The 11,496-nt window shown below is 56.6% G+C and overlaps 5 protein-coding genes across 5 annotated transcripts; 2 read left to right on the top strand and 3 right to left on the bottom strand.

Annotated features, from left to right (window-relative positions):
* Nucleotides 1-353: 353 nt before the first annotated feature.
* AYL99_04080 (hypothetical protein) lies at nt 354-1,091 on the top strand (the record flags this gene model as incomplete). The annotated part of the gene is made up of 2 exons (XM_018835594.1): nt 354-408; nt 457-1,091. The coding sequence occupies 2 exons, from the start codon at nt 354-356 to the stop codon at nt 1,089-1,091; spliced, it is 690 nt and encodes a 229-aa protein (XP_018695244.1).
* Nucleotides 1,092-3,573: 2,482 nt separating this feature from the next.
* AYL99_04079 (hypothetical protein) lies at nt 3,574-4,725 on the top strand (the record flags this gene model as incomplete). Its single annotated transcript, XM_018835593.1, has 1 exon — nt 3,574-4,725. One exon carries the CDS (start codon nt 3,574-3,576, stop codon nt 4,723-4,725), a length of 1,152 nt encoding a protein of 383 aa, XP_018695243.1.
* Nucleotides 4,726-4,890: 165 nt separating this feature from the next.
* Nucleotides 4,891-6,219, bottom strand: AYL99_04078 (hypothetical protein; the record flags this gene model as incomplete). Its single annotated transcript, XM_018835592.1, has 1 exon — nt 4,891-6,219. One exon carries the CDS (start codon nt 6,217-6,219, stop codon nt 4,891-4,893), a length of 1,329 nt encoding a protein of 442 aa, XP_018695242.1.
* A 764-nt stretch (nt 6,220-6,983) lies between these two features.
* AYL99_04077 (hypothetical protein) lies at nt 6,984-9,112 on the bottom strand (the record flags this gene model as incomplete). The annotated part of the gene is made up of 2 exons (XM_018835591.1): nt 6,984-7,528; nt 7,582-9,112. 2 exons carry the CDS (start codon nt 9,110-9,112, stop codon nt 6,984-6,986), a joined length of 2,076 nt encoding a protein of 691 aa, XP_018695241.1.
* A 937-nt stretch (nt 9,113-10,049) lies between these two features.
* AYL99_04076 (hypothetical protein) lies at nt 10,050-10,700 on the bottom strand (the record flags this gene model as incomplete). The annotated part of the gene is made up of 3 exons (XM_018835590.1): nt 10,050-10,132; nt 10,180-10,283; nt 10,336-10,700. The coding sequence occupies 3 exons, from the start codon at nt 10,698-10,700 to the stop codon at nt 10,050-10,052; spliced, it is 552 nt and encodes a 183-aa protein (XP_018695240.1).
* Between the last annotated feature and the right edge of the window lie 796 nt (nt 10,701-11,496).

Here is an 11,496-nt window from a genome sequence, read left to right as displayed (position 1 = left end):
ATCTGCTCTTGACACCAGGCGTGGCCGTGGCCGGGGTTATCGTCCAGGTGAGGAAAGCCTCGCTCGTTCCAGAGCGGGCGTGTATGAAGATGGGGACGATGTTTGCAAGTGGTGATAGGTGAAAATCGTGCCTTTCGACAGAAATCTGACAGGAGAAAGGCACAGATCCTATATTCTACCGCACCCTGGGAGGAGATATCGTCGTTTAACAGGCCTTAGCGCAGACAGTGAATGTCCTGATCCGGCTGCACAGTGCAAGATGAATTCTGCCGCACACCCTCTGTCACTGTCGACTCTCTTCACTTGACACCCCATCGAAGTTTGTCCTCCAATGCACCCGTCCCATTGACTACATGGCTTCAATGGAGTGTGACATGGCGATCTCGAAGATCGAAGAGAGAGACTACGGTAGGATTGTCCATCGTCAGACCATCGACAGTTATTGACAAAGTCCAGATCTTCTCTACGGGCACGAGGAATACGAACCACCGTCATCGGCGTTGCTGGCACAAACCACGTTCCTTTCCGTATCCTTCCAACTGGACCCGGACTTGTTCGTCGACTTCGCCGGCATCCAAGAGCACCTCGATCACGTTCGCGTCCTCACCGACCTCGTCCGCGCGGCGCACACGACCATCGACCAACACGACGCCCGAGTCCAGCACGAACTGACCAGGCTCTGGAGTGACAACCCCGACATCCGCAAGCGTGGCCTCCGCGGCGGTACGGCACGCAAGCAACGCAGGGTCACCGGCAAGTACGTGCGCATCACCACCGTGATGGACCGCGACTTCGCCGAGCGCCGACTGGAGGTGGAGAGGATCGACTACCTGGGCCGCAACCGCGCCGCGGGCCTCCGGGCGTTGAGGAAGATGTTTGAAGAGGCCTTTTGCTTTCTCCGCGACCAGCAACGCCAGTGTGAGGATATTCTTCGGTGTGGCGATATCTTGATGTACGGGGTCACGACGCCGACGGTGCTCTCGCACCTGGGCATGGTGGACGAGGTTCTGTCGGCAGAGAACTTTGCGCACATCGACGACATTAAGGACATGTTGGACAGTTTCAATGAAGAGTACGACGAAACCTTGTGAGGGCACAGAGAGAAAGGGAGAGAGAGAGCGAGAACACTTTGAAGGGGTTTACTACGACTGCTCGACGGCGGCAGCATCGCGTTGGATGTCCCCATTGATTGGCACGGCATAGGATATGTCTATTTGTACACCGTGAAAGGTCCCAAGATTCCCAGATTGTGGCGAACACACTATTGGCGTCGATAGCAGTGATTGAGACAGTGCAAATAATAAGTGATAACTAATGCAACCGTGGATTCAGCCGCTGGTGCGAAACAGAACTCGTTGTCCTCCCTGGGCCATCGTGTGTGGTGTGGCTCTCTCCTGCTGGCCAGCAAGCAGACTCGACTCAACTTGTCCTCAGTCTAACTGCTCGATCACATCTTGATCAGCCTCTTTCTAGATCACTCACTGCCTCATCGCTTGGCGACCCGAGATTGAGATCAGGATCAAGTCACTCATTCACCCATTCACTCACTCACTCACTCACTTCACTCCGCCAAGTGACAGATCACACAGATTTACTCACACAGATCACAACTGGCCCGCCAAGGCCCAGATCAACCTGCCACCACTTTCTTTCCCTCCCACAGGGTATAAATATCTCCTTCTCCCTCCCAATTTTCGTCCTGTTCTTCTTTCTTCTTCTCTTCATACTTACCTTGTTCGAACACCTTGAGCACATGCATTCGAGGTTGTTGCACAGATGTCGATTCCATGGCACATCGGAGTCGGTGACTGAGCTGGAAGCACCTTCGGGGACTTCCGCGAGCGCAATTTTTGTCCTCTGTCGGTCTATTCTTTTCATCATTGCTCTTTTGCCTTGTGCAAAGCTTTGGAGAAGAGCGGTACGTGTGGGCGTGGTTGTGGAATTGAGAGGTGTCTGTCTTCCTGCGTCATGAGAGAGATAGGCGGTCCATGTTTTCTCTCTTTCACCTTCAAGTCGCCTCGGCGTGGTCGGGTTCTTCACATAACGAGCAATCAGGAACAGACGTGTCACCACACTCATTTGTCAAGAATTGTGACACTGTTGAGCTCTCTTCCGTCCTCCATGGTGCAGGCTGACGAAAGTTCCAGGTAATACAACACTGACCTTCGAGTGCTTTCCCACCCTCGTACCTCCATCTGAGCCCGTCCTTCACCAGTCGACACGCAGAATGAGTAAGTCGGTCTACATTCCCCAGTCGGCGGCTCCAGGTTTGTCAGTAGATACACCCCAAGAGCGAGTGGAATACGAAGAGGACCAGTATGCCTTGGAATTTTCGTTTTCAACGGAGATCATCACCGCATGCCGCGACAGCTTCGAAACCTCCCCGACCTTGATTGCGCCCAAATGACCCCTTGCATGGCACCATCGCGGGTAGATCAATACGACAACATCTTCCAATCCTATCCAGCGCCTCTATCCTCGTCGGGCAAGATGATAAGCAACCATCGGGGACCGGATGCAAGGCCAAGCACAAAATCAGGAGGGACTCTCAGAATCAGCCAAGCGTACGAGTGAAAAAAAAAGAAGACAGGTCAGATGCTGACAAGGGCTGTCAGATGCAGAAGTTGGGGGCTGAAAATCCAAATGTGACAGCCGGCGCATCGGTGCAGCGCATCATCCCTCGTTGGCGCTGCCAGAATGTGAGGGCCGCTGGCCTGTCTGAAAGTATTCATCCGAATCGGCAAGGTCCTACCCAGGCTGGCTAATCGGGAATCAGCCACGGTCCATCAGTGCTTACTCGAGAGCTTTGCTTCGATTGACGTCGTGCTGTTTTAGCTGAGCGTGGACCCCCCCTGCACCAAAAACATCATGGGCAAACTTGTGGACAATACGCAGATTCGAGGGCCTCTGGGCTGAAAAAGGTGAGGCTCTACAAGTGGCAATGCAATGGGACCTGGGAGAGAGTCTGGATATGTACATGCTCGCACATGAGGAGGTCGGGCAGCATGCTGCCGCAAATGATGAGATTTCGAAAGGGTTTACGGGGTTCAATGCGGTGGAGGGGCCGAGATTCCCCAGAAAAAGTGAAAAAAGCAGCAGCTTGCTCCGAGTACTTTTGGGCGACCCAATGGCACTGGTTCCTGATACGGCTGTCGCAGTTGGCCCCCAGGGCTCGCTCGGATCTGACACACAAAGAAACGCAACAATACTCGCAGCATTTGCAGTGGTTCCTCACTGGGATACACAACTCAGGTGTAGGTGTTGTGCCACGCCGTCAGCGGAAGTGCAGTATGTATCTACCCGAGGTTCGATTGTTGACGCGAGACAATGCGGCCCCCTGCAACCCGTCAGCACAAACAAGAGATCTGGGGACCGGCTGGCCACCCTGGAGTATTACCTGTCAAAAGCGCCGAGTAAGCAGACATGACTCGGTCCGTGGAAAACGTCTTAAACCAACAGTATCCCAAGCCCAAGGTTGCTGGTGATCCCTCCCCCCCAAATACATCCAGTCATCCATCACCTCTACCGAATACATACACGAACAAGCAGAAGAAGCAAGCAAGCAAGCAAGCCATGGCAACGGAGGTCCCTGCCCTCGTCTCTTACCCGGCCGAGCCCACCACTCTTGCTCCCGACTGGCGGTTCGAGAACATCAAAGTCTCGCGGGGACCCAAAGAACATGAGCTCAAGATCCGGATGGTCGCGACGGGGATATGCCACTCAGACATCGTGGTCGGCTCGCTCCCCGGAAACCTGATCGGCCTCAAGTTCCCCAAGGTGCTGGGCCACGAAGGCGCCGGCATCGTCGAGGAGGTCGGACCGGGCGTGACGGCGGCCAAAGTCGGCGACCCGGTGCTGCTGTCGTACAGCTACTGCAACGACTGTGAGCTTTGCAACAGCCACCAGCAGCCGTACTGTTCGTCGTGGCAGCTCCTCAACATCTTCGGCGAACCGGGCATCTTCGAGACGACCGGTGGAGAAGACGTGCCCGCCAAGTTCTTTGGCCAGTCGAGCTTCGCGGGGACCAGCATCGTCGGCGAGGCCAGCGTGGTCAACCTCAAAGACCTGATCCAGAGCCACGACGACTTGAAGCTGCTGGCGCCCCTGGGGTGCGGCCTGATGACCGGGTCCGGGGCCATCATGAACGGAGTGTCCGCCAAACCGCACGACATCGTGCTGGTCACGGGCATCGGCGCCGTCGGGCTGGGGGCGGTGATGGCAGCCAAGATCGCGGGCTGCAAGGAGATCATCGCCGTCGACCGGGTGGCCCACCGGCTCGAAACCGCCAAAGAGCTGGGCGCCACCCGGGTGCTGGACACGTCGACGATCGCCGAGGGCAGCGGCACCGTGGCCGAGCACATCCAGAAGCTGGTCGAGGGGCAGCGCATCTCGATAGTGATCGAAACCACGGCCGCCGTGCCGGTCATCCAGGAGTGCATCCGGGCGCTGGGGCGGCACGGGCGGCTGATCCAGCTGGGCGCCCCGCGGCCAGGCACACAGGTCACCATCCCGCTGAACGAATTCTTCAGCGCCAACAAGTCGTTCGAGTGCCACTACCTGGGTAACACCACGGGCCAGGCGTGGATCCCCGTGATGATCCGGTGGTGGCGCGAGGGCAAGTTCCCCATCGAGAAGATCGTCAAGCAGTTCCCCGCGAAGGACGCGCTGCAGGCCCTGCACGGCATGGAGGACGGGAGCGTGATCAAGCCTGTTCTCGTCTGGTAGAACGTGTGTGGGTCGGTCGGTGGAGGATGAATATATATATATAATAAAGAAGAAGAAAAGAGACTGTCGGAATCGGCATCGTCCGTGGCATAAGATGGGAATGATGGTTTTATATCTATATCTATATAATAACCTGTTATCCCCCCCCCGGACTGTCTAATGTACTTATGGCATCGAATCCGTCCGTATGGCAGTGATGGCGGACACGACCTGATCCCTGTTCCACCCCTCCAGCAGCCCTCGCCGGAGGACATCAGTTTCACTCTCGGGTGCCATCCCGCCCGGTGCCGGCGGGCGGCGATCGAGGTTGGTCGGGAACGGGTAGCCGTTGCCCATGGCGTTCAAGACGGCCTCGACTCTTGTGCCGGTCAACAGGTCTGCTCCTGCTCCTGCTCCTTTTCTTTCTCCGCCTCGTGTGTCCTCGTCGTACATCCTCCTCACCTCGTCCCAGCACCGAGAAATCATCGCCAGGGTGTCGACGGACTCCATGGTCTTGCCAAACGCGCTGCTGACCTGGAGGAGGTTGGCGGAGCGGTGGACGTCGCGGGTTTGGTTTTCGCCGGCGGCGTGGACCAGGGCCGGGTTGAAGAAGACGGCGTCGCCCATGTGCAGCGGGCAGGAGACCCAGCGAGCCTCAAACAGCGCCTGGAACTCCGGGCGGCGGTACGCCAGGAACCCGGCCGCGAACTGCTGCGAGAAGGGCAGGAACCGCGTCGGCCCGCTCGCCAGCGGCATGTCCGTGTGCGCCACGGCGCCCTGCAGCGTCAGGAACTGCGTCGCCGTCTGCGTCGCCGCCGGGTACCGCGCGCACGCCTCCCCCGTCTGGAAGCCCAGGTGGTAGTCGCGGTGCGGGACCTGCGGGCGTCCCCCCGGCCGCACGATGTTCACCTGCGCCGTGACCTGGTACGCCGGGCCCAGCCAGGCGGCGCACACGGCGGCCAGGTAGCGGTTGGCGTAGTAGCGCACGAAGGACGCCGGGTCGCGGGTCGCGTGCTTTTGGAACGAGTTCCAGATGCGCGCGTTGGTGCCGCTGGCCGCGAAGTGGTCGCCCTTGCTTCTTCCTTCTCCCGCTGCGGCGGCCGCCTCGTCCGCGATGATGGCTGCAAACACGTCGTTGACCCGCTCCAGCAGCGCCCGGTCGGGCATGAAGTTGCGCAGCACCATCACCCCGGGCCCCGAGAGGAGGATGTGGTGCCACTCGTCCTGCAGCGCGTCGAGGACGGCGTCGTCGACCCCATCCTCGTCCGGCAGGTCGTAGATCGGGATGTTGGACACCACGGCCGACGCGAGCGGGTACATCTCCCGGCTGGTCGATTGCGAGCACAGTGTCTTAAAGTCAGATAGGGACGGCGGTGTGGAGAGCGAGTACAGCCTCTTCGGCACTCGGGTATGAGATGGTGAGGAAGACGATGATCCATTGACGCCTTTGGGGCCAGCATGTCCGTTTGCTCCGTTTGCCAGGTCCACAGAGGGAGCCGTTGAGCTGGAGTCCATGGTTGCGACCCTGGCTTTTCACTTCTTCGTCGTTCGTCCCGTTCTGTCCTCTGTATGCTATCACTGCAACCTTGCCATGGACCTACAATGTAAGGATTTTCCCTTTCCTCCGGCCCTGTAATTAGAGTGTTCTTCTCTCCCTCTTCTCAAGATATATGTCTATCTATATCTTCAACTCCTCTTTTCTCTTTTGGTTTTTTTTTTCTTCTTCGGTGGATCACCAGGACGGGCGGGAGAATACTCTCTTCTGAGCTCCCCCCACTGAGGTTCACATTATGTACTTATATGTATTATATGAAGGGCGTGTGCGGAGAAAAATCCACTCCAAATGTCTCTTTTCCGGTGGAATAATATGCATGTACATAATAATAATAATAACCTCCAATAGCGCTGGTGGCTCCTCTTTTTCCGGGCATCGACAAAAAAGAAGACAGGAATCTTCTCGCCGGTATTATCTCCCTTGAAAATGGACTGGAATCAGGTTGGAATCCTAGATGGACCTGCTGTGAAGCAATAAAATGAAGCGGGTGCTTAACACACGCCACGTCCGTCTCGTCAACGTCTATGAATCTTGATATACACATTCCCATCCGCACCGGAGAGACAGGGCTCGTTAGCCAACTACTATTCAGAAAGTCTATGTTTCTTTTCTTGCATTCCTGCTTCCGTGTTCATTCAAACGGCATCAAGTGCCTCCATCTCACCCCGAGCAAAAAAGAGTCCCAGAGGAAGCATAAAACAGAAAAAAGGTGAACCGGGTGTTGTTACAGTTCCTCTTCGACCCATCGAAGACCGCCGTCAACCTGGATCCCATCCTTGACCCACGGCAATTCCCGGATCTCGGCCAACGGTCGCCGCCTTGTATTCCTCTTCAGTAAGCCATCCACACATTCATGTGCACCTTCGAATTCGGCACCTTTGACTGGATCCCAATCTCCGTCCTCATCGCCATACTTGAACCATGCCCATTCGCACCGTGCTATCCTATGTGGGGTCCGCGCACGCAAAACGGCCGGGTCGCCGCGTGCCCCGGGGAGAGGATCAAAGGGCAATCGACCCTCCATCAGCGCGTAGAGCAAAACTCCCAGTGCCCACGCATCAGTTTGTCGTCCGTCGTAGGGTTGCCCCATCAATATCTCCGGCGCGGCGTAATCTTCGCTGCCGCACCGTGTGGTGAGAAGGGGACTCTCCGGCGGTTCTGGAATGCGGCGTGAGAGCCCCAGATCGGTCAGGGTGACAACCGCACGATCGAGGGTTTGCCAGTTGGACACATCCGGGTGAACGCGCACCGGAATGTTCAGGAGCACATCTACCCATCGTTAGCGCCGAAAAGAAGGACAGACGGGTTTCCCGTCGACTCACTTTCCAGCTTAATGTCCCGATGGACAATGTACTTTTGATGAAGGTATCGCACTGCCGAGACCAGCTCGGAGAATATCCTTCGGACCAGGGACGGGATCAGGACCTCGCGGTGCGTAGACGCCACATCAAACAAGTCTCCTCCCGGACAGTAATTCATGACCAGCAGCGCACGGACATTGTCATCGTTCCCGAAGGCTTTCAGGTGAACGAGCGATGGATGTTGGATGGCTTTGAGCAAGTCCACCTCGCGTTTTAGGCCGACTTCGATTCTCTCCGCATCGGCCCCGCCCGCGGGCCCATGCTCGACGACTTTGACGGCCACCAGTCGTCTCGATCGAGCCCGCACGCCGGCCATATTGATACTGTCTTGCCGGTAGTCGACGTTGTCCTTTCGATCGTTGTCGACTTGCCGCACGGCCAAGTAGACCTTGCTGAAAGTCCCCTGGCCGAGGATCCGGATCGCTTCGTAAGATCGCGGCTCTCCGGTGGAGATGCTTCGTGCATTGAAGATTTCGAGTTTTGGCCGTTTGGCGGCGGGCTCGTCTTCATGGCTCCGCTCTGTCTTGATGGTCGGCCGGGGCGGCGTGAGAGGTCGGGCAATGGACTTGCTCAGTCTCCTTTGTGGACCGAGGTATTCTTCCCGATGCATCGACGTCGGCGACTCGGTGATCTCAAGGGGCGCCCCAGTGCCGGACACGGCAATGTTCCGGGGTTTCGGCACGGCCACAGGATCGGGTACATAATCACTGACACTTCTAGTGCGGCTGTGGTCGGCAGCAAGGGCCTGCCCATCGGAGGTACCTGGACGTGAGGGAGGAGAAGATCTCAAACCTGGATAGCCTTTGTTTCGGCGAGGAGTGGTGGGTGATGGCAGAACGGGAGGGGGCAATGCTTCAGCTTTAGCGGAAGAGACGGAGGAGCCACGGGACCTGGTCCTTGCCAGCGAAAGAGCCTTCCATGACTCAAAGGCCGCCATGGTCGGCGAAGGCAAAGGAGTAATGTCCAGCATTGCGGCGATCTGGGGTGAGGAGATAACTGTACCGGGAGAGACCGAACCGGCTGAAGAGTGGAGGTGGGCTCGGATACTAGGAACTCGACGTGGTAGACTTGCGGCAGAGGCACTGGATCGCAACCTGGACTCCGAGTCTATCGACTGGGTCGAGCTGCTACGTTTGGGACCCCCAACATCCGTCCGGATATGAAGGCCGCTCAAGAGATGCGCTGCATCGTGGTGAATGCGCAACGAATCGGGCGGCGAGACGTTGAGTTGTGCATTGTGAGACACGGCTTGCTGATTGGCATTGGCCTGAAAGCTCCGTCCATTGCTGGCTTGATAGAGTGCCTGGTCCAATGGATTGATTCCTGAGGTTGGGAGGGGGGGTGTCAACAAGATCCGGTCGTCGGCCCAGGTATGGACGTCGGAAGAGGAAGACTGTCTCTCAGCCGATCCATTCTCGCGCGTTTCTTGTAGATGGAGGTGGGGGGGAAGGGGACGAGAGGAGGTCGAGGGCGCAGGCTGAGGGTCCGCCATGGTTTTGTATTCCTGAGTCTTTACCCAAGGGCGGGCAGTCGCCTCACTAGCAAGATCATAAGAGGTTGGGAAGGAGGGGAAGGCTGCTTCTTCGGGTGAAGCTGGTCAGGCTCATGATATCAGGTTCGGAGTCTGTGACTGTGGACGTGTGTATATGGGGGAGGAAGGCCTCGCGAGGTCAGCATAGTCTTTCCCGGAATGGGGGGACAGGACTTGGCCGCTAGTTGTCAGCAGTAACAGTCCCCGTCGGGGCAATAATAGACAAAGAGCAAAGTTTGAAGGAGTGGGCGGCGAGTCCCTGCATACAGGCAATCCGTCGCAGGAAGGGCGGGCGAAAAGGTCGAGCCGTGCCAGGGTTGAAACAACTTTCGCATCGCGTCGGGGGGCGGGACAAAGCCAGAGCGAGACACCATCCGAGACAGGCAACTCTGACGAGCAGCTGTAGCACCAATCAGAGCCGCGGGCTGCTCACGTGAACCCGGCCGTCACGCTAAACCGTATTCTATCACCACCTGATCGCACGGCGTTGCTGTCAAATACGAGTCAACAACATTCGGGCCACCTGCCGAAGTCCCAAAGGAAGTAATAATAGCGCGAGACCTACCCAATACGAGTACATGTTGTGCTAGGGCTCGCTGTGCCTGGTACTTCACGCGCAGAGACGAACTAAAGATGGTCGAGGTGCCCAAGCAGGTATTGATTTGCAGTACGACTTGAAAGGAGGGACAATACATGGACCAGATATACTCAAGCAAAACGGAACATCAAGAATACTCGCAAGCCAGGCTCCCTTTCGTCACTTTTCCTGACCACCCAATCATCCCATCTCCGAATTCCCAAGCGTCAAGGACATGCTGAGAACAGACCTATCCAGATACTGTTGGCCGTCCATTGCCATGTCAAATGACGATTATCCCTCCCACGCCTGTCGTCAGCCTCAATGGCTCGGTCGCTCTTCTTCGCCTCCCAGACGAACACCAATTGACCTCAAACGCTTGATGGTCTCCGCGAGTTGTGGTTCTGGCTGTGTTAGCACGGTCTTTTGTGAAGAATCCCAAAGACAATACCGGAGCCACTGTGCTCACTGGCTTTGACTACCTCGAAAACCGGGGAATGAAGACACGGCAGAACCACAGCTGCCCCTTCGAAGCCACTGCCCGCCCTGAATGCCCTGAAATGGTCATTAGTAACCCATGATCCCATTCCTTGCGGTCACATCTTACGCATTCATATCAATAATGTTGACTTTGATGCGGTAACTGCCAGGTTGGGTGATCTTGAGCCCTGGAAACGTGGCGTACGCGATCGTTGGCCGTTCGACCTCCTGTTCCTCGCAGATTGCATGCACGGAGTCCGCTCTGCTCCCACACAAGAGATCTTCCCGCGGAGGCGCTAGGCTTTCTTGCATGTCGGGAGTTGTAAGCGATAGAAAAACCCATATTCCGCTTAGATCAGGCAGTGCGAAGACTTCTCCATCTTCACACTTGTCGTCTGCCTTGGGTGGTAATCCCGAGAATGTAACCACGAGAGGGGTCCTGAGTGTGACACCTGCTGCGACTCGCGACGGCGGTGCGACGGCGAGCTCCATCGTCATGTCCAGGGGTAGCTGCGGGAACGACGATTCATCAAAAGACAATCGAGATATCCAATGAACCTTTTGTGACCGAGCTGTCCCAATGTCTGTTATTTGTGCTCTGAAATAGGTTGAGAGTTTCTGGCGGTGTATTGGGTTGACGGCAGTGGCAACGATGCAAGGCTCTTACTAGCAGGGAAGCCTTGCAAAGCGAGAGTTTCAATCACTATTGTTACAGGGAAAATAAGACCAGGCTCCAGGGTATGCAGGATAGACCCAGCAGAAGGAGCTGAAAACTTCACGAGAGACATTGGTGACCTTTTGTATGCTCTAGGATAAGGCTCCAGGCACGACGCATGTGAATAGAATGCTTCGACGCCAGGAGGATGGTACCGTTCGTGGTGTGCTCCAAAAAAGAGATAGTTGCAGTCAGGACCTCGATACGACCTCCACGGGCAACCCACTAGGAGCCCGATGGAGCAATACATCCATCAAATTCAGCTATTGCCATCCGTCCCAATGTGTTCGAGGGTGGAATGGAGGGCACAAGACCGCGGGCCAGAACACGGGGCCGCGGTTGGATGTCTATGCCCGGCCATTGGAATTCGACCTATCAATCTCTACTGGCCAACAGGGATCTTGCTCCGTTAAGGAGGGAGGGGCATGGGCAAAACGCAGGGCTGCTCGGACTGGAACATCGACACCGGAGGATCGCGAAGTCGCTCGACCAGCAAAAATTTCTTGTCGTTCCACTGACCACCAGCTTTCGGCGAGGGCAAGTGCAGAAAGATGGAGCGAATGGGATGAACAA

This window comes from Fonsecaea erecta (assembly GCF_001651985.1).
Source record: "Fonsecaea erecta strain CBS 125763 chromosome Unknown Scaff3, whole genome shotgun sequence".
NCBI lineage: Eukaryota > Fungi > Ascomycota > Eurotiomycetes > Chaetothyriales > Herpotrichiellaceae > Fonsecaea > Fonsecaea erecta.
This window is presented reverse-complemented; position numbering and strand designations above follow the sequence as displayed.